Raw genomic sequence first — 23,264 nt, 5'->3', positions numbered from 1 at the left:
ATCTTTAGCTCTCTAAGCAATTTAAAGAACAAATCCATTCCTTAGAGAGTTAGTGATTAGTGCCCCGTACCACATGGACTGCCACTGCCCATGGCCAAAAGCTTCGTAGAGCCCTGATTTAATCCTCCCTCAAAATTCCACCTTGCGAACTGGCACACCACCACCCACCTGACACCGGAGAGGAAAGAAGAAAAAGGGACTGTAGTAAAAGAAAAGAAAAGCAAGGAGAGAGAAAAACAGAAGATCAGGTATTCAGGAACAACCCACAACAAAGAGAGAGAGAGAGAAGTGGGGGAGGGTGGAATGGGATAAGAGAAATGTCTTCACTGGGACGATCATGAATCTTTGCCCTAGAAGGCTGTGGATGGTCAGTCCTTGAGTACAGTCAAGATTTTTGAATACCAACAGCATCAGGGAACAGGGCAGGAGAGTAGGTTGAGGTAGAAGATCAGCCACGATTCAATTAAATGGCAGAAGAGCTCAAGGGGCTATGTGAGCTGCTCCTGATCTTATGTCCTTGTGTTCTAGGAGCACAGAGAGATGAAACAGCAAAACAAAAATGACATAGATAAGAGACAGATGATATGCTCCAATATATTCTGAGAAATGAGATACCTGCTGGTAATAAATTAAAAGTCGTATATTTAAGTATGATTCCTTTAAGTGCTGCACTTTCTTCCGGTAATACTTGCCCTGTAACACTTTATTAATGATGCATCATTGTTAGAAAACCTTACATTTATACATTGCCCTCCACAACCATCAGGCATCTCGGTGGTTTACAGGCAATCAAGTATTTGAAGTGTAGTTACTGTTGTAATGTAAGAAACTCCACAACCAATTTTCACACAGCAAGCTCCTACAAACAGTAATGTTACCTTCACTAGCTAACCTGTTCTTGGGATGTTGATTAAGGGATAAATGTTGGCCAGGGCAACAATGGTAATTCTCCTGCCCTTCTTCAAAATAAGGCACGAGGGGCCTCAGTTTAATGTCTCATTTGAAATACAGCATGTCCCCAAAACAATGTGGACAATGCTTGGGACAATCTGCTTTATTACATTAGATATCACATCCTGCCATTATACAACAGCTTGGGGCAGATTTTCAACTTGCTGTTCAGTAAAACTGGTGTTGTGGATTCACTTCCCATTATAGAATCCACCCAATTTTTATTTCCATTGACCTGTAGCATCAAATTGTGCATGTGCAGCATGTTGAAAATCTGTCCCTGTTTCTTCTGATTCATCATGAACAACAATTGCATATATTAAAAGCCTTGCTGATGTGCAGTGCCTATGTAAGAACAATCAGTGCTAGCAATCAGCACAGTAAGATTTTGAGAACTGGTTCCCTAGACTGACACTATTATGCTATTCTAGTTTTCTAGGCTGACATTAATGTTCTGACCAATATTTATATATCAACCAACATCACTAAAACAAATAATTATCACATTGCCATTTGTGGAAGCTTGCTGTACACTAATTGGAAGCAATACTTCCTATATTACAATAGTGACAGTTCCTCAATAGTATTCCATTTGCTGTAAAGCACTTTGGGACATCCTAAGACCATGAAAGACAGTTCAAGTCTTTCTTAATATTTATCCCTCAGCCAGTGTCAACTAAAACAATATTAATTGGTCATTTATCTCATTGCTGTTTGTGGGACCTTGCTGTGCGCACACTGGCTGCCTGCATTACAACTGGAAAGATTCTTCAAGAGTAGTTTATTGGTTTAATGCACTTTGGAAAATCCTAAACTCATAAATGCAAGTTTTCTTCTGTCCATTATCAGCATGAACCATTAGAATCTGTAAGTTTGCTAATTAAACAGGCAAAGTTATGTCTACTTTACAAATGAGTATATCTATACAATATCCAGATCAGGCTGCAGGAGGCAGCCAATAAAATCTGCAGACCATTCACGGATGGGCAATAATTACATTGTAAGATAATTTGAATTGCGTTGTTGTGACTCACTGTGACTGGGTCTCAAGATAGCAGAGTCTGCTCCATCCAAGATTATAAAAGGAATAGCCCATGCCTGCAAGTAATTACAAGGCAGTAATCTCATCGCGAGGTTCGGAAGGTGAACAGAAATTGAGTCATCCCAGGCATAAGATTAGGATGAGCTTGAACTCACTGCAGGGTATCTGGTATTTGCTGGAATGGATACTGTAAACACTATGGGGTGTTTTTCAGTATGAGATCAATTTTGTCTGAATTGCCAACTTGTGTAATGTGTGCTATTGATGTGTGATGCTGAATACACTGGAAGACTATAGCAGTATTACAACAAATATATCAGGAACATCATCTGCAGTTAAACCTCAAAAACATACATTCAGTGTGATATATTATCACTTATCTAATTGAAATTTGACAAATTAAGCTTTTATTTTGTTGGACTGAAAGTTTCAATCATTTATTTAATATTATTGCAAGACAGATTAATAGTAAAACTGAGTAAAGTATTTCACAATGAATATATAGGATTGCACGATGATATTTAAAAGCAGGAAGTTTTTCATTCTCCCTATCCTTTATTATGTTTTCTTGGTCCTCGTTCTACAGACACTGACTTGCACTTAGTAGCACAGCCTCCAGTAGCACAACCAAGTGGCCATTGTTTATGTCTGAACCTAGACAGCTTTTCAACAAGGGGGAGCTTTTACATGTTGCCCATACATACGCACTTCCAACTGCATTTTAACAGGAGAGAACTAAGGCTGATTTTGCCCATCCCTAACCAGAGAGGTGGTCTCATCAAATATAGCATGCTTATTATTTCCTTGATTGACATTGCCTGACTTAGGCTGAGGACTGATTTTGGGATTTCCCATTCTATGATTCGGCTCCATATCATGCAGTTTACCAAGCAAGTACGAGGTATTCAGCATCACACATCAATAGCACACATTACGCATGTTGGCAATTCAAACAAACATTGATCTTGTACTGAAAAACACCCCATAGTGTTTACAGTATCCATTCCAGCAAATACCAGATACCTTGCAGTGAGTTCAAGCTTAACCCAATCTCATGCCTGTGGTGACTCAATTTCCGAACCTCTCGATGAGATTACTGCCATGTAATCGCTTGCAGACATGGGCTATTCCTTTTATAATCTTGGATGGAGCAGACTGTGCTGCCTTGAGACCCAGTCACAGTGAGTCACAAAAATGCAATTCTAATTATCTTACAATGTAATTATTGCCCATCCGTGAATGGTCTGTCAGATTTTATTGGCTGCCTCCTGCAGCCTGATCTGGATATTGTCTAGATATACTCATTTGCAAAGTAGACATAACCATTCTCTTGCCTGTTTAATTAGCAAACTTACAGGTTCTAATGGTTCATGCTGATAACGGACAGAAGAAAGCTTGCATTTATGACTTCGGGACTTTCCAAAGTGCTTTAAACCAATTATCTACTCTTGAAGAATCTTCCCAGTTGTAATGTAGGCAGCCAGTGTGTGCACAGCAAGGTCCCACAAACAGCAATAAGATAAATGACCAATTAATATTGTTTTAGTTGACATTGGCTGAGGGATAAATATTAAGAAAGACTTGCACTATGTATTTCATGGTCTTAGGATTCATTGTTCCATTGTGATGTTACAGTCAATTTGATCAGTCCAGTGAATACTTGCAGAAATTTTCAGCTGCCCCACTGAATATAAACATTCAAAAAATTGTTCAAATTGCACTTCACTCATTCTGTGGCAATAATTTGCTTCAATGCTGCTTTCGTATGGAACAGCTAGTAACTTTGTAACAGTCATTTTAAAGCACTTGAATACAGCCAGAGAAAAGTTACTGGAGAGGCTGTCTACAGAGAAGAAACTGTTTGTCAAGTGACCAGTGGTATGGGAAATGTGGAAAACATATTTTCACTTTAACAATATCCAAACCGTTTATTTTACTACACAGTGAGAAAGTCTTTGTTGCATTTCTACTAATCTAAACAGGTCACTTACCCAAATCAGCTGGACCTCCCAGCCTGCCCTATGTATGTAATTATGTCATTACACAATATACAGTCTAGTCCTTTTAATTACATTGTTTAATTGGAATGATCTATTCATTTATTTATTTATCGCCAAATGCTTTTAGTACTGCTTTATTTATGTTCCTTAATTTGAAGGACTAGGTAGTTCAGATTTTACTTCAATTGACTCAGACTGTATCCATTTTCAGACCGAGGTAATATGATTTAATGCAATAAAACATTGGGCTCAATATGCAATTGGTTATCGGAACTATTTGCTGTTCAGATCAGGAATGTTTCCCGCACTAGTTGGATGAATGGTACCTTTGCATTTGCAGGCAATTATACCGACACCAACGAATAAGGAAAATTATAGACCTCTTAAGTTTTTTGTTTTTTATATTCTCCATTTACTGTCTTTTAGCAGATTTCCCTCATCGTCTTCATTTTTTGGGCCAGTTATATTACAGTATTTTAAATGTGACCTTTGGAGAGTATAGCCAGACCTTTGGCTGCTCTGTCAAATTTTCCTGCTGAGGGCAGGACTGGAAAATACCAGCCACTGCCATTTCAATAAGACATTAACCTAAAGTCCAGTCTGAAATAAGAACAGAGAATGTTGGATATACTCAGCAGGTCTGGCAGCACATGTGGAGAGAGAACCAGAGTTAATGTGTCAGGTTGGTGACCTTGCAGCAGACCCTGAAAACGTTGGAGATGTAATAGGCTTTAAGCAAGTATGGAGGCAGGGGGAAAGTGTGGTGGAGTGCTCAAGGGAAAGTCTGTACTGGGGTGGAAGTCAGGGGCAATTAAATGGCAAAAGGAATGATGGTTCAAGGCAAAAGGGAGAGTCCAATGAGACAAGCAAAGAAACGAAGGGCAGAATTCTTCATTCCAGGGGCAGCCGACTCAAATGGGAGTGCACGATGATGTCAGGCGAGCGCCCCAACGTCATCACACACCCCCGTGATCTTTCGGTTGGCGGACACACACAAGAGGCGGCGGCACGCTGGCCAACAATTAAGAGGCCTGTTAAGGCCCTTAAGCAATGAATTGATTTGTATTGTTCGCTGCTCACTCAACTGTTCAGTTGGCAGGCGGGCGAATAGGCCAAGCGGCCTTTGCATTTTTTATGAGACCTCATCCAGGGGCAGGATGAGGTTTCCAACGGTTGCTGAGAAAAACATTTTAACATCGTTTTTTTACTTGTCCCTCTTCATGACTGAGTCACGTGTGGGGGCATGTTTATATCATTTGTAAAATGTTTATTTTTGTATTTAAAATTCTTCAGCTCCCTGAGGCAGCTCTGTGCCTTTAGGGAGCTTTCAGTGTGCGCTCCCCCTGCACGTGCGCACACTTCAGTGCTCGCGCTCCTCCTGCACCCCCCACCCCAGCAGCGCTGAGGCTCTCAGCACACATTTCACACTGGTTGGCCATTGATTGGCGAGCCAGCGTGAAATCGCAGTCGAAGCCCAATTGCAGGCGGTGGTCCGTTTCACGGCCATTCCCCGGCCTGCTGGCTACGCACGTCCGACCAGGGAAAAATCCTGCACGATGTGTCGAGAAGTGATGTAAACATGAATTGTAGAACCATCACTAAAAGCTGCCAACCAAAAACTAACACTGCAAAAAGAAAAAAAACATGGGGATAGAGGTTATAATCAGAAGTTTTGAACTCGTTGTTCAGTCTAGAAGGTTGTAAAGTGCTTAATTAAAAGATGAGGTTCTGTTCCTGGAGCTTACATTGACTGGAGCCATGTAAGTGGCTGAGGACAGAGAGATCAGCGGTGGAGTGGAGAATCAAAATGAGAGGTGACCAAAATCCACGACGGGTCCACTAACACGTGGAGCTGCCCTGACCAAACTTCTTCAAACTTTGTTTGGGTTCCCCCTGCCCTCACTTTCCTCTGCACCTGGATCATCCTCCACCCTTTTTGCCACCTCCAACCTGATGCTATGAAAAAGTACATTTTCTTTCATTTCAATATTCTGAACAGACCATTCCCCCCGCAATGCCCTGACCAACACCTCAATCTTCCCCAACACCCCCTCCCTTTCCCATGGCACATTTCCATGCAAGTATAGGAGATGCAACACCTGCCCTTTTACTTCCTCCCTTGTCACCCTCCAGGTCTCCAAACGTGAACAGTGATTTACTTGAACTTTCAGTTTAGTATACTGTATTCACCGCACATGGAGATCTTGTGGCAGAGTGGTAGGGTCACTACCTCTGAGCCAGAAGCTCCGTCCAAAAAAGGTGCAATCATAATGTGATCAGGCAGGCTGAGTATCAACCTGCAAATACTTCCAACACACGCCAATGGCAGGCAGTAAGAGCGGGAGAGATTCCTGGCCAGCCATGTGATAAAAAGAATGTTGGAGCCTCTACCATCATGAATCATAGCTCCCTTTGACAACATGCACATTTGCTACAGCAACTCAGGCTCCCTGAGTGAACTGTAAGGTGCGCACACACATGCGCAGAGATGCAGAGGCACAGACACACAAATACATGCAGACACACCCACCCCTTGAGCCCCAGATGGTTTGGGCCAACTTAGCGACTGAGGCTGAACTTGGGAGCTTGTGTCCCACCTCTGCCTACCGCCCATTAGCTGCCCGCCCTTGCCCATTGGTCAACATGTCTGTCAATCAAACCACTGCCATAGAATTTTGTCCCTTGTTTAAAAATGCTTTCTGGCAGGCCGGGCATGGCAGAGTGACGTCATTGGATTTCTGCACATGTGCTGATGAGGATTGGCAGCCATCTTGCATTGGCAGGAGCCACAGTGCACCTATATTTGCAAAAAACATTTTTACATCTCTAACTTTTTCCAGTTTTGATGAAATGTCATTGACCTGAAACAGTGGTTCGAATTTTCCCATCGCCATGGTGGCGGACCCAGGGATTTAATGCGACTTGCACTGCACTCCTGTGCATCCTGAAGGCCACACAGGCCTCTAAGGGGGAAATCCCTTGTTGTCAGGTCCTCGGTACTCCTTTGACAGCACCTCCCAAACCCACGATCACCACTACCACCTAGAAGGACAAGGGCAGCATCATCACCTGCTAGTTCCCCTTAAAGTCACACACCATTCTGACCTGGAACTATCTCGCCATTCCTTCACTGTCGCTGAACTCCCTTTCTAACAGCACCATGGGCGTACCTACACCATATGGACTGCAGCAGTTCAAGAAGGCAGCTCACCACCACCTTCTCAAAATAAATGCTGGCCTAGCCCACAAAGCCCACTTCCTGTGAAAGGATAAATATTAACAAAACAGGCATCAGGAAGGTAGTGAGCTGCTGAAAGCCACTGCTCTGGCCTTGCTTCCAACCCTCTGCATCCCCTCTCTGGCCCTTCCCTGTGACTCCCATCCCATCCCATCCCATTCACCTGTGTCTGGGGATCCAGCACTGATCCGTAGGCTGGGCCTTAGAGCATTACTGGCAGCAGCCACCATCCTGTTACTCTTGGGCTTGACTTCTGCTCCATTGGGCATTGATTGCATGGAAGGCCCGATGCTGGCCAATTAATTGCCTGTTAAACCATGTTGCACCTCCCTCACAGACACAAACATGGGGTTCCCACAGCTTCTCCAACTGGTGGGAGTGGGAGGGGGAGGGGAAGTGGATTCCCACATCTCGAGCACTAAATCCCAGCCTGCGTTACAATCTATTACTGAATCATCTTGTGCCAAACTGCACACAAACTGAAGTCCACCTCGGGAAAGTCACAGCCATGCCAATTTGGTCAACCTGCTGCAATGATGGGCTCGTTGTCTAACATTTCAAATCTCTTATGCCCAATAGATGCCTATCCAACCTCTGAGGTTTTTTACACCTGGAAGAATGAATCTCACAAATCTGTGGTTGTGGCAGAAGATGGATCACGTCTGAATCAGTATGATTTGTTACATCAAACTGTGGGCAGTGAAATTATCACTTCAAGCACAGGTCAGTTTATATTTTCAGTTGCTTTTTGCTCACGGATATGAGATAAGCATCTACAATTCAGTCCAGTATTTTTATTTCAGTACTCTTCTGGGTCACTTTTTTTTCTCCACTGTCACAGACACAAGCTGTAAAAAAAAAAATCGCCCATTCCTTTTAACTGCGGTTAAAGGACCAAAGTTTATTGGATCAATTAACAGCGCTGTTTGTTTCACATTACCAACATTTACTGATTTATTTCGTGTTATGTGAAACCTTCTGACACTTTTTTTTGCAGTAGAATGCTCAGATAAAGCACACTGCCTATTCTCAGTCACGATTAAAAGAGGTTACAAACAAAGGCAGCTCCTCAGGGCGCAGTTGCATTTTTATTTTGGATGAATTGAAGCTGGATGCAGAGTAGATTATCTGAAAAAGCGGTTCAACCTAAAGTAACCGATCCAGGATGATGACCCTCTGAGGTCTCTGATCCTGGGAATTCCCCCAGCCCGGCCTGAGGGTCACGTGACATTTTCTCGCTCACGTGAACAGTGGATTGACATTGACGTCATCCCCTCTTTGAGATAGCCCGCTCTGATTGGCTGCTGGCGATGCAATTTCACACTCACGTGGACGGCGGTGTTACATAAAGCGATGAGAGTCTGGCGCTGCTGGATTTAAAGTGAGCTGACTTTTGATAGACTATTTTAAAATGACGGTTGTCTATTTTCCAAGGTGGGTGAAGTGAAAAAACCTGGCCGCTTTACTAAACCTGTAAAATGGTTTAAAATCTGCTTTTAGGTCAGGTTATCACAAATCCACAAAACATTTACGTATAAAAGTAGAAGGTTTAACAATCTGTTAGAGAAATGCTTGGTGCACAATGATCAAATTCAACATCAGCTACTTGAGTGAAACATTGCTGTTTACAGATTAGTTCAAATTTTGCATTGTTTCACAGAGTCTGGATTTACTATTGTTTTAGTGCGAAGCACTAGTATAGGTTTGTGCTGCTGGTTTGAGATGGCTATCTCTAAATGCAATGTTCAACAGGCGAGATTCTTGTACCGAATTAACAAGGAGCTCTGCGCACGCGTGCTTGGATGCATGCGCATTTTGCTTGAGCGCTGGTTGATAATGTTTTTGAGAACTTGGGTGGAAACACCTGATTTCTCATAACTTTTTAAAAAAATTTCGGGGGGTACATAATGTTCACAATGTCGCCCACAGGCCCCAGTTGATCGATCATCTGGACGCTCTTAACCTGTGCAAGCTCCAAGCAGTGACAGACTGCCGACTGGAAGCGTAGCTCTCACCCTAATGTGCTCACGAGTCCCATCTCCAATCTGACTATCGAATTATAATCGCACATTTGCATTGTGTATGCGCATTCTGTTATTGGTGGATTTTTTTTAAAGGCACAAGTCTCTTCAAAATTTGAGCATTGACATTTTTGTCTACCTTGGCACAAATGGATCACACATACTTAAACCTCAAGGATCCACATTAAACTCTAGGATGATCTGACGCCACATTAAACTCTAGGATGATCTGACGCCACATGAGAAGGCTGAAAGGAGCTCCCCTCCCCTCATCAGATCAGACAAGAGGATTTACATAAATAAAAAATTAAAAATGCTGGAAATACTCAGGTCAGGATTTACATTCTGTAGCGTTTTCTGCTAGTTTGCATCACAGAAAAAAAGCATTGGCTAAGAATACATTCACACAAACCTGATAGAATAGGGCTATTGTAGTTGATTAATTTGCATCATTAAAACAATTCTCGTAGTACAAAAACATGCAATATTTATACGTCTTCCTGTGATTTATTTCCAAGACCAACTGATTAAGGTGACCATGGAAGTCACACTCTGTTACTGTTCTATTGTATTCCAGGAATGTCCCTAATGTTTTGAGGATACCATTCAGAGAGTCTTTGTATTTACTTAGGACAACTAGTTTATATAGACTGTACGAGTCCATTTACAATTTTCACACAATCATTACAGTGCAGGAGGAGGCCATTTGGCCCACCTTAGAATCATAGAAAGTTTATGGCACAGAAAGAGGCCACTTGGTCCATCGTCTCTGCGCTGGCCACAAAACAAGCCACACAGCCTAATCTCACTTTCCAGCATTTGGTCTGTAGCCCTGCAGGTTACTACATTTCAGATGCATATCCAGACAAGTCAATGAGTTGAAGCTTTACCCTTTCAGGCACTGAGTTCCAGGCCCCAACCACCCTCTGGGTGAAAAGAATTTTATCTCACTTCTAATCCTTCTACAAATCACTTTAAATCTATGCTCCCTAGTCACTGACCTCTCTGGTAAAGCAAAGAGGGTCTTACTATCCACTCTATCCAGGCCCCTCACAATTTTGTACATCCCAATCAAATCTCCCCTCAGCCTCCTCTGTTCCAAGGAGAACAACCCCAGCCGATCCAATCTTTCCTCATGTTCCTCACCTTTCCATTGTGCCTGCACTGGCTCCCTGCATCAGCATTTCACGGAGTGCCATTCTCCTGCCTTCTGTCCATAACTGTGCAGACTGCTTCTTTGAAATAATCCTCAAATTTCCTTTTCAATGCTTCAATTGAACCTGCCTCCACCACACTGTCAGGCAGTGATTTCCAGACCCTAAACATTTGCTTTGCAAAAAAGTTTGTTTCTCACATTGTTTTTGCTCCTTTTGTCAATTACTTTCAATCTATGTGCTCTCTTTCTCAATCCTTCCAACAATGGGAACAGCTTCTCCCTATCTTCTCTGTCTGGGCCGCTCATGATTTTGAAGGCATCTGTCAAATCTCCTCTCAGCCTTCTTCTCTCCAAGAAGAACGGTTCCAACCTCTCCAATTTATCTTCATAACTGAAGTTTCTCATCCCTGGAATCATTCTCCTAAACCTCTTCTGCACTCTCTCCGCATTGGACAGCTAGTTTATATGGATCGTACAAGCCCGGTTCATATCCTTCCTAAAATGTGGCGCCCAGAACTGTACGCAATACTCCTGCTGAGGTCGAACGAGTGTCTTATGCAAGCTCAAGATTTTCTAGCGTGCAAATTTCGGATCTCCCGAGAATTTGTCCAGTCTATTCTACAATTCTCTCTATTGCTCCACTAACATCCACACAATGAATGGCGCCTGTGTATTCTCGGCAAACATTCAAGCAAGCCCGCTCCAGCGTCCGACAAATCCAAGCTGTAAAGTCAGATAAGTGCTGACACACTTCAGCTGCAACTCACCAATTGACAACCATGGCCGCGTTGTTTTCTGCAACGAATGGTAGATCTCCATTGGCTTTTAATAAGATGCAAACAAGGAGACCCAGTGTTTCTAACATTATCCTACTCGATGTTTTTTTTTTAAACTCCTCTCTCCCCACCCCCAGCAGTAACAATTTCAAAAAGGATAGAGACAGTCTGGCCAAAGGCCACAAGCCCAAATGAGCCGAGATGTTTCACACATCCTTCAAGATTGTGCCGCTCTGATTATCTCATTGGTCCGTGGGTTGAAACACGAATGCAGCTTTGAACTTGGTCTCCCTTGGGTTTGGAGGCTCTAAAAAGGATAAATCCAAAAGTTGGTAGCGTAAAATGCTTCGTCCTAAACGACGGGCGAGACACAGTCATGACGGTTAGACGGGAAGCTGTGCACAGTTGATGGCACACACACTGCTGGATGCAGATTGCAAGAAGGGATTAGTGGCCAACAAAAATCGGCTTTCCAACAGAGGAGAACAGCAGCCATCAGTGGCGTCTCTACAGTTCCTGAGCTCTTTATTGGACACAGATCAGGAGCTGGGAACGCGGGCACAACGCAAGCCAAAGTACTTACGCAGACTAACCCGGGATGACCCATTTTAAAAAATAGCTACTGAATTTGCAGAAAGAGTTAAATAGAAGTTTTTAAAAAACCCTCCTTTACATCTGTTCTGGTGCAAAGCTTATCTTACTGGTGACATAGTGATTTAGTGGCAATGTTAGCGGCATATTTGACAGCTCGTTTGGCGCATATTGCAGTATGATTTATTATACGCTCTAGTTGCAATTTTAGAAGTTGGTACTCTGTAGAATACACCAACCGAAGTGTCAAAAAATGAACATTATTCTGGAGTGGGGACACGTCCTCTTTTTAAATGCTTGGAGCTCCTTGTTAAAATCCACCCTTTGGCTGGCTCCCAAATACATCAGAGTGATACATCCCGTGTATCTCAGGTCTCATGAAAAGAAATCTTACAATTAACTCGTAACTTGCAGCTTGCCGGACAAGAAACTAGGTTAACCAATTTGCAAATATGCGCGAATTGGAGTCGAAAGTGACTCTGTGAATGCAGTGGAATGGTCCATCTTGCGGCATTGAAGAGTAGGGCGGCTAGATATAGAAACCAGGACAGGTAAGTGTTTCCAACAAGCGACTGCTAATATTTTTCACCGATATGTGCTGCTTTTAAATTGACATTGGGTGCATTGCCTGTTCTCCATGTATACGCTTCACTACATACATTGATATGCATCCCATTATAGTGTAACTATTTGCTTACAATTTTTAAACCAATGTCCCCCCAGCCCCACCCAAAGGCAATGATTCAGCCTTCTCCTCACCCAGTATGTGCTCTCATGTACATTTCCAGTGGGGAGTCCTTGGAAAGCAACCAGAAATGGGAATCCCTGGATGATTTCCCACTCCTTAGCTTTGAGGCCAATTATGGTTCCTCGTTGTGACTCGCTGAGTCCAACACGTCCCAAAAATTGATCCTAGGGCTTCCCTGGTGTGTGAATATTTTTTGCCTATTGATAAATAAGGTTCAGTTTTCCATTCAGAACCAATGATGTTTTATAAGTATCTGTTTAATAATTTACTAACCCTACTGCATCGGTACATTATTAACACATTCTTCTCTTGTGGTATAAAATGAGTTAGGGTACTCATCTAAAATTACTCTGATTCATAATTTAATACAACTCTCACAGGATTTAAACTTTCAAGTTGTTATCCAGTTCAACCTGTATGGGCGGTAGATGTGTGGTAATCACACATTACTGCTCAATTCCTAAAATACAAATGTTCAATTTTTTTGATTTACTCCAGATGATGACCTAAGGTACCTTTTGTTAATTATAATACAAGATACCTGGGTTATCAATCAGAGCTAATGAATTTGACCCTGGGTAACCCCAGCGTTTTGTTCTCCATTGGAAACAAACAAGGCAGAATGGATGTCACATCATGCTAAAGCATCCTGTACAAGCTGTGCTTAGTGGAATGTCATATTTCAACAACAGAATTAATTAACATGGAAGAGGAGATTATGGAGTGTTGCGATTTTCGTAGAGGCTGAATTTTTTTAAAAAGAAAGAAACTCGAACTTCCCATTAATAGCTGAGAGGATAATGTGACAAGATTTCACGTTTTAAGACTTCACTGTGAGACAAGATAAAAAGCACTGTTGAGTAAACACTACTTTTGTAGGCAACTGATACTTCAAATACAAAATGGAGCTTTTCCATTTTTTGCACAACTGAAGAAACACAATTCACAAATTGACTTTACCCTGTCCTTTAAGTAGACATTAAATTTTCCTGGAACCAGTCCAAGGTGATTCCAATGGTTTGCTTCTGCTAATTTCCTTTCTCAGCCTGGGTAACTTTTTAAAAATTCTTTAAAGAAAAATTAACAACAGCCATAATGAGTAACCATACAAAAAATGCTTACAGTACAGAAATAATTCAATACACTTACATTTGGAAGAGAAAGAGAAGGAAAAAAAAGAGAAGTAGGAAGAAGAAGAAGAAAAGGGAAAGAAAGAAAAAAAACCTCCCCAACCCCCCAAAAAATAAATAATAAGAAAATCACCAACAATCATGGGTCAGATATAGTTTCACCTGACACAATGCATACAACCTAATTAGGGTCAGTTATATGAAAGTAGAGAGCTTTAGTTCCTCAAAGTAAACAGGTTGCCAAGCTATATAAAATCCATCAGTGGAGCTGCTGATAGTGTACGTTTATTTTCTCAAGTTTAAGATTCTGCATATTTCGTATCCAGTTAGTAAAAGAAGCCTGTTTCCAATTTAAAAGAATAATACGCCTAGCCAATAATGTTGAAAAGGTGAGTGCATCAGTCTGAATTTTTGTAAGAGGGATACCATTTGGTTGCACTCCAAAGTGTACTGTAATAGCAGAGGGTTCAATGTTGCTACTGAAAATATGTGAGAGTGATGAAAAAATCTTTGTCCAAAACAAAGCCAATTTAGGACAAGACCAGTACATATGAATTAGAGAGGCTAGGGCAGTATGGCATTTACCACAGGCTGGATCAAAATTTGGGTATATCTTAGATAATTTCACCTTGGATAGACGGATACGACGTAAGATTTTAAGTTGTAGCAACTCATGTCTTGTACATACAGATGAGGAATGTACATGAGAGAGAATAGACTTCCAGTTATCTTCTGATAAATTTGAGTCAGAATCTTGCTCCCAAAGAGTTTTTATGGTACAAAGCGAAGGGCTGTATAACGAAAACTGGGTAACTTTTAATCTCAAAATTGTCTTTCAAAGTGAGGATTTCCCCTGGAGATTCCTCTTCCAGTGCAAGCTAGGTGAATCTTCCAGCCTCATTTAAACTCCTCATGAATTTGATCTTTCCAATCCGAGCACAAGCTCCCATCTGCATTCCTGCAAGATGAAGCACAGCTGCCTATATCTGTTCTCCCTCTCCTGGACACTGCCAGTTTGACACTGAGAGTTTTCAGGGGTACAATAGAAACCTTTTCCCTCTCAAAGTCCATCTCCATGGCACCATAATAAAACAGGTCTTGTATCCAGGTAGAAATGCTGGTTTGCTATCCTTGAGACCACCACTCTCTTTCATCTCGGAAGTTTTAAAGGCCAACTGTTTACCTGATATTTTTAACACTTTTTTCTTAGACTTTGGAGACTCACATTCTAGCCACTGTTAGCACACAAGCTGATGCCATTGTCTCTAAGTGCAAACATTTGAGCGCCATCTTCCCAATAAAACAACCTGAATCTCCTTCAATCCCTAACAATCAAGCCACCCAGGTTTGCTGCCCAGCAGATTTCAGAATGGGTCCCCCATCATTTTACCTTAAATTAAAGACACAATCACAAAACAAAACCAATTTATAAACCTCATAATTGTAACAGGATTAAGAAGCTGTTGCCAAGATGTTGAAATATCTGAACTAAAATTGACCCAGCAGTCTGACTCAGTATCAAAATACAAGTGTGTTATGGAAGTGTGAAGAAATCAGGGCAAAGCTGCCTTGCAATGAAGGTCTTTGGAGAATTGCAAAGATGGGGTTAAGGTATGGGTTGCTGCAGATACCAAAGTGGCTACTTTCCATTTCATGAGCAAGTTGGAACATTTATGAATTCTGGTAAGTATTTAATTTTCTGAAATATTGCTTATTGTGAAAAAATGTTAACCCTTATGCTAATGTCTTGATGATCATTATAAATTAAATAGCATGTAATGCTCATTATGCAATTAATCTGTATTCTGTCATCTCTTTAAGTAAAATTATAATTTCATACATGTATTTTTTTAATAATAAGCTTCCTCGGATTAAAATGCAAAGTCATGCATTATTAAATCATATTTTCATATTTACACAGGTGATTCATTCCTACCCCAAATTGCAGCTACTCATTTAAAGGAAAGGACCTTCATCTTGACTAAGCAGGAAGATGAAAGGGGTGGCCAATATCCTAGTGTAGGCAATAGAGCTGGGAGACTGAAGGATGAGGATGCCTTACCATATGCCTAATTGGCCAAGGGAAATGACCATCATTTGTTGAGGTTGAAAAAGATGATGAGATGCCCCAGCTTCTGGAGTCAAGTGTTTCTCAGCTCCCCAAAGGCTGCACATTTTGAGGGCAGGGGACAAGAGCAGAGAGCATCTCTGGACACCAAACATGCCTGTGCTGCTATGCAAACCAGCGTCCACAGATTGCACAGTGATGTTGCATTCTCATATCATACTATAAATTTGAATGGATTGAATTAACCAGGCAGATCGGCCTGTTTATCAGGCATCTGACTACACTGCTTCCTCCTCCATGTAACTCAGGGATATTAGCAGTGAGACCTCCTTGGTCTGATGATCAACATAGCTGCTTTTTGTTTTGGGCCACTTTGAGCACCACTATGGTCATGCACCAACCTTCAGATGTTGACTCCAAGGCAAATCATTGTGATATCTCATCTCAAAGTTCCACCAAGTGCTGCTCAGAATTTTTTTTCTACAAAGGTATTCAGTTCTTAACTTAATTATCAGCCCATTGTCTGAACAAGTTAAACATCCATATTAGTTGTACATCTTCTTAGTTGAATAATAACTTGAGTTAACATGTAGTTGATCATACTTTTGGTAGCCAAAATGCTAACCCTAGTGCCAGAAGTAAGTCAGAATTCTAAAGTAAAATAAGAGTGTACCAATTATGATGCAGAATTATCCTACATCCCTAAGAACTAGACAAGTGGAAACATGGACATATTGATAGCGCCTCTTTTGGAGATTTTTCAACTAGTGGCCATCTGTTTCTCTGCTGAAAAACAGGGAATCAGGAGCTAAATGCGAAAGGAAGGGGCAGACAGGCAGGGGTATCTCATTTGTTTGACTGAAGGTGAAAGCTCTCTTGATGCAATTTTGATATGGACCTGTTATTGAGCGAATAGTGTGTCCTCCTCAGGCAACCAGTAAATCTCTTTTAACCAATGAGAATTTAGGATTGAGAAAACAGCTGTCTGCACTCACTCCCCCTGTCCACACTAATGGCACCAGAGGCTAAGCAAACTCTATTCCATGTGCACCTTACTGATATGCCTGCTTCATACTAATCTCAAGCTTCTTGGACTCCAAATAAGAACAAAAATGCACATGACTGCAAACTGAGGCCAATTCTGCAGCAATTGATATATCAACCTTTTGCCCTGGAAAAATGAACATTGTTTCATCTAGTGTCCCTCCAATGTTAATGCAATCACTTGACCTCACAAGTAAAGCAAGTAATAAGTACTATTCAGAAATCCATGGCAGGGCATGCACATGTGATACAGATGATTAATGCATTAATTTTGATTGCCATCAATGGTCAATAAAAAAACACAATGTAGTGTCTTTGAAGAGTATAGGTTCACTTAATACATAATGTGATTGATGAAAGTTGCTGTTCTTATGTCAAACACATGTTAACAAATGAATTTAGAAATAATCCTATTCTTAATGCTGACTTGACCCTCTACATCCGTGATTTCCTTCTTTTGTTTCTCCCCTTTGTTTGTCACAGGTGAATATGTAATAATGACGGCACATTTCCATCTGAAGAGAAAAATTGGTTATTTTGTCATCCAAACCTATCTCCCCTGCATTATGACTGTTATCTTGTCCCAGATGTCATTTTGGTTGAACCGAGAATCTGTCCCTGCCAGAACAGTGTTTGGTAAGTTTTAAACACATTTCCCTTTGACTGGAGTTTAAAATATTAACCTGAAATGCGCTGAATTTCAAACATACTGTAATTTGTAATCTTCTGCACATCTGCCATTGAGCAAGCAGGTTGCTTTTCCCATCTATCTGACAGCCTAACAAAATAATTTTACTGCATTCTTCCTTTCTCTTTGTCAGATCATACTATAGTGGTTAGATAAGGGGAGCTGGGAGATGGTGGATACTGTGGGAGCCAACATAGTATTGTTTTTGTTTAAGAGCAAAATCTTGCAAAAATGTGACGAGATCATTTGTTCGATTTAGTTCACCTTCACGGAGGAGATTTTGTCTGTTCGCTATTTGTAGTTTAGCCATGTTTTACCCATGTAACAATGCATTTACAATTTTTGCTATAAATAGTGAACAAAAGAAGTTCTCACCACCTCCCCTGATCATTTAGATCCGTGGACAGAATATGCATAAAATATTCTGTCTCCCTCCAACCTTAGTGCATGTTCTCTATTACTGTTCTCCCTATAGAATGTTAAATGAGGCCATGGTGATGAATTTTGAAGAAGGAGAAAAGGGAGCCAGGATAAAGACTGAAATCACCAAGGATGATGAGTTACAAAAGCAAAATACTGCAATTGCTGGAAATCTGGAATTAAAGGAAATAAAAAAAAATACCGGGAATAGTCAGCAGGTCAGGCAGTACCTGTGGAGACAAACAGAGTTAATGTTTCAGATCAATAGCCTTTTCATCAGAACAGAACATCCTGTAACGTTAAGGATGATATGTTGCTTGGTGCAGATGGAAGAAAGAGAGAGAGAACATGTCAAGAACATCTTGGCATGGGCCTTGGAGAAGAGATAAATAATAAGTACTTTGAAGGTGAGGCAAGAAGCATAGAATGGGTTGAGTTGTTCAAGAGAGGAGAAGGTGTCAGAGGAGTAGGGCCAGCAGCCACAGAGGTTTGGGAAAGGGAGCTGACGGAAAATAAATCTGTGAGGTGACAATAGGGGCAAAGTGTTGCCTCTAGTTATCCATGTTTTCAGTGAAATTATCCACAATAGGCAATAGATGCATGTGAATGGGTATTCTGGAGGGAAATGCAGAGTAGGATGGTGATTATTGTTCCACTAGCAGAGCCTGGGTGGGGTGAGCAGGAGGGGATGGAGATGGGTGAGCTGTGCTCCAAACTGCCATGCTGGGTGGAAAGGCCAGTTGGAGTGGAAGATGAAGTGGCTGTGATTACCACTCTCAAAGGGACTACAATGGGCACCACATGTGGCAATTGGAGAATGTTGAGAGAGTACTTGCTGTCTTGTTCAGGGAAAGCTCAAGTCTGAGACTGTGATAAGTGAGAAGCAAGTCAGGGCTGCTTCCAGTGATCCCTTGCTGGTCATTTCTTGCTCTATGCCATGTGTGGATCCAGTACTCACCAGTCATGGTCTTTAAAGGCATCAAAATAATATTTGGGTCAGTAGAAATACCAATATCCTCTTGTCTTGGCAGACCTATTTGGCAACAATCATTGAAAACAATCTTCATAAATTGCTAACCCATACCTTGGGAATACACTGTGAAGCCAGACTCAGACTCAGCAGGTGCCACCTGCTGCAATGACACCTGCAAATATTACGTGGCATAGGAATGGATCAGACACCAACAATAATGATAAGTTGTGACCTGAAACTCGTCGTCTCCTCTTTGCAAGCAAAAACCATGCTGGCTTTGGAGATGGCCTCACAGAACAGAGAGCATCACTCTCCTTGCAAGTATCTCACATGGTGCCCACCCACACTTTAGCAACCATCAAACAGCACCTTGGGTTTCCTGGTCTGTCCATTTTACTTGTCACTTCTCGGTCACCTCTTCTTACAGGCTTGGCAAAAGCTGCTAATGGGTTCACGTCACACTTAAAAATTTTGTTCATTCAATTTTCTATAACTCCAACCATGAGACTGCTGCCTGCACCTGTCCAAATGTGCACCTGAGGTTATATTAATGAACTGATCTTGAAAAATTTGGTGCATTGCAATTTGAGACAGTGTAAAAGCCTTCGACTAGGAATTCGTGTCTAAACAGCATCAATAGTAGAAAATCTATAAAGAATAGTCACTTATTGAAGCTGTGGACTTCTACTGGATCACAGAGCTTTCTTTTCATTTGGCTGAAACATTAAGCTTTGCAGTGTGTTGATCCAGTGTAGCATGAAATAACTCCTCCAAGTTAAAAGTATGTAGCCTGCTTGTTATGATTCTTCTGTGATTACATGCGCATATTGTGAGCAGAATAGATTTCATGGAAGAGTTATTTAACATTAAAATACAAGAGATAATCAAGAATATACAAGTAGGACAGACTTCATGGAAGAATAATTTCATTCTCCATCAATCTTCAGCAAGTACTGAGAGCTAGTTAGTGCAGGATAGTAAAGTTTAACCTGTATGTAGATTGTAGTGTTGGCATTGCTACTTTTTAATTTTGATCTCCCTGCAACATATTATTTTGCATCTTGACATACTAGTATGGAATGTGAATCCCACACTCCTTTTAATGACACTTCTGAGCTGGTTTTTAAAAGCCCCTGATTCAATCCATTTCCCTTTATCCCCTTTCCATCACCCATCTGTCTCAGCTGCCCTTAAATATTGACAGTCTCAACTTTGATTGCTAAGTAGCCTTGTCTATAGAAGGGAAAAATCCTCAAGGGTCCTTACTCCTCATCACTGTCTGCTGTAGTGTGGATGATTACTGAGAACAGAATTAGGCATGGCCATAATGGACAACCTGCAGGGTAAATTTCAGAGCTGCTCCTGATCTGGCACTGGAACTTTGGCCGAATTGTAACAGAAACCCCATTTAGGTGCACAGACTGAGGGGAGTGGGAAAAACCCCAAGACAATTCAGCTTCCAGGGTCAAATGACATGTCATTGCTGCCCAAGCACATGTACACATATACGAGAAATAACCATCTGAGTGAGATGGTGATGGATTAGATATTATTCTCAGGGCAGAATTTTCTGGCTGGCGGGAGCGGGTGTGGTTGCGGAGCCGATCGCCGCCCACGATTGGGTCGGCGCCACCATCGCGGCTCCTGAGGACAGTGGGCGTGGGCGGGCAGCGGCGGGACTGCAAAGACCACTGGGCCCAATGGCCACCCGGCGGCCTGCTTTAAAAAGTTGCTTCAGCCTTTCAAAGGCTGCGAATTAGGGCCAGTGGAAGGGCTCCCCCGAGCGCTGCTGGGGACCAGGCCAGGCAGGAGGGTAGGGCAGGGGGGCACTGTGCCCCTTGTTTTTCCAGTGATTGCCTTACTGCCCTCCTCGAGGAGGTGGCAACATGGCGGGAGGTCCTCGTACCCCAGGAAGGGAGATGAAGGCCCCCGCAACATGACCAAACATGCCTGGGATGAGGTGGCGGAGGTGGTGAGCTCCTGCGACATAGTGCGGCGCACCTGGGCCCAGTGCCGCAAGCGCTTCAACGACCTGTTGCGCTCAGGAAGGGTGAGTACCATGTTGGCATTGGTCCCTTAACCCAGCAGGTCGGCTTACCCCCCCGGCGCCCCATCCCCACCCACCCCCCAAGGCTGAGTGTAGAGACTGCATTGAAACATTGACAGCATGTGTCCTTCGCTGGGTGGGCCAGCAGCTATCGCCCATGCCAAGGTCACCCTGAGAAGGTGGTGAAGAGGTGGGTTCTGCCCCCGCAGCATGTGGTACACTGTGACCCATATTACTGGTTTGGGGGCAACCTGGAGGATCTGCACCTAGGCGCAGTGCTGGAGCTCCAGGACATGTCAAAGTCAAGGCGATGACAAGCTGGGTGGGGAGCTTCAAGGTGGCATGGCAACGATCGATCTGCTGCCCTCTGTGCTCCACATGCTTGCGCCTCCTTGCTATGGAAAGTTAGACCGTGTAGTGCCTTAATGTGATGTAGGCAACATTTGGCCAAGGGGGGCGGGGAGGTGGACAGGCCTAGCATCTTTGTGTGAGTGTTCGGCAGCAGGAGGGTGAGGAGACACTGGAGCCTTGCAATGTCCCACACTGGTTGGGGTGGGCTGTCCACGAAGAGAGTCCAGGTACAAGTAGCACTAATCAATGCTCTTCTCTTTTCAGGAGAAGAATGTACATAATGCTGCCAAGCAGGTGAGAATTGGCAGCGGACCGGCACAGTTGGCGACTCTCAGTCGCTTCAAGCAGGAGGCCCTAGATTTGGAGAGGTGCCATGTTCCTAGGTGTCATTGAGGCTGGAGTGCCACGGGCAGGTATGTTTGCCCAGCAGTGAAGTCAGCATTGTTCTCCCAACAGCCATGGCAGTGCTGAATGTTCAGTAATTGAAGTTTGCAACATTGCTTAACCATTGCTTATGGAAGGATGAGCGCATAATGATCCAGGGGACAGGGCTGCACATTGACATTGTCTCCACGTTAACTAATCCAATGTCCATGTTCTTCCTTTCAGTATCAGAGGAGCAGGGCCAGGAGGAGGAGCAGCAGAGGCCCCCTCTCACACCTGAGGACCCTGAAGTCTCACCAGCATCATACCATCTCTGCCAGGCAGGCACCAACACAGATCCTAGCACCTCGGTGGGAATTAGAACATCGGCTCGTGTCCTGGGGCACAGCGTTGAGGGCACTTCACAGTCGCTGGAGGAGCTGGCAGAGACAGAGAGCGCCCATGGCGCCTGCAGTCGGAGGGCTGCAGGGGACCAGGCACATGCTCAATCGGTGCCCGATGATGTGCCTCTGGAGTCGTCCGCGAAGCAGCAGCTGCAGGAAATGCAACCAGGTATGTGGGAGCATCTGGGGGAGATACATGAGGCTATGCTTGGCTTGGTGTCCATGGTGGAGGAGTCTACTTGGACTATTGCCGAAGCAATGAGCCTCATGTCCGAGTGCCATGTGTTGTCCATGGAGAGAGTGGTAACTCTCGTAGAAAGGCTCCTCCAGGAGACCCATCAGGACTTCCTGAGTGTGCTTTCGGACCAGCAAGCCCTCAAATCAGCATTGACCTCAGTTGGTCAGTGCTAGTGTGGGCGATGGTTTCCCAGCTTGGTGCCCATCCATCCACGGTGAGCAGGGAGGCCCGAAGTGAACTCACCTTGGCGCAGCAGCTGCCTGTCGTCTCTTCAGGCTCCTCTCAGGGTGCTTCAGATGAGGGCAGCAGCTCCTCCGCCCCTCTTCCAGTGACCGTTGCACCTGGTGAGGCTGCAATGACTGGGGAGGTGTCAGCTGTGGATCTGGCAGCTCCCTCCCAGGCTGGGCCAGCACAGGCTTCACGGCCCAGAGGACGACCACCAACGTCATCGAGGTCAACAGGACAGCAGAGTGAGCAGGCTGTCTCAGATGCTACTCCCAGCGAGGGGGCAGCACCAAGGCATAGCACCTGAAAACGTAAACATAAGACACCTTAGGCACACCACGGGTTTATCACTGGTGCTTTTGTGTTGGCCCGAGATGAGGTCTTTATGAGTTGGTGTGATTTTTAACACCTTTTTCATTTTGTTTCATTAAGTTTCTTTGGTTGCAATATTAAATTCAGACATGTCACCATTTCTGAGATTGCCTCTTTTGTTCTGCAAGTGGATGGTTTCCAATAATATAATGAATGCTTTGTGGGACATTCAGCTTTATTAACAAGTTAATGTTCCTAACTGATTTTGCACATAAGTCTCAAATATGGAACATACAGCCCAGGCTTGTCCTGGAGGTCCATCTGTGGTGTGCTAGCTGAAGGTTCATTAGATTAAAGTCTCCTGGGTGTCCCTGCCTCCCTGCAGTCTGCCCGGGTCAGCGTCTACCCCCTCACCATTTCCCTGTGCGTGCTCACCCTCGGACTCACTCCTGGACTCATCATGTGCATCTGCAGCCAA

At 43.2% G+C, this 23,264-nt stretch overlaps 2 protein-coding genes across 2 annotated transcripts in view; one reads left to right on the top strand and one right to left on the bottom strand.

Annotated features, from left to right (window-relative positions):
* Window positions 1-11,513, bottom strand: part of gabrb3 (gamma-aminobutyric acid type A receptor subunit beta3) — a 509,233-nt gene extending 497,720 nt beyond the window's left edge. The window contains exon 1 of the mRNA XM_041199410.1: window positions 11,176-11,513. The gene's annotated coding sequence lies outside the window, so the exon portion shown is untranslated. The remainder of the gene's footprint in view (window positions 1-11,175) is intronic.
* Window positions 1-23,264, top strand: part of gabra5 (gamma-aminobutyric acid type A receptor subunit alpha5) — a 90,937-nt gene that overhangs the window by 46,373 nt on the left and 21,300 nt on the right. Inside the window, exons 6-7 of the mRNA XM_041198657.1 lie at window positions 7,811-7,954; window positions 17,249-17,401. Coding sequence (XP_041054591.1) covers window positions 7,811-7,954; window positions 17,249-17,401 — 297 coding nt within the window. The remainder of the gene's footprint in view (window positions 1-7,810; window positions 7,955-17,248; window positions 17,402-23,264) is intronic.

Source organism: Carcharodon carcharias, chromosome 11 (assembly GCF_017639515.1).
Source record: "Carcharodon carcharias isolate sCarCar2 chromosome 11, sCarCar2.pri, whole genome shotgun sequence".
In the NCBI taxonomy this organism is placed as follows: Eukaryota; Metazoa; Chordata; class Chondrichthyes; order Lamniformes; family Lamnidae; genus Carcharodon; species Carcharodon carcharias.
The sequence above is the reverse complement of the archived record's forward strand: the minus strand, read 5'-3'. Positions and strand labels throughout refer to the sequence as shown.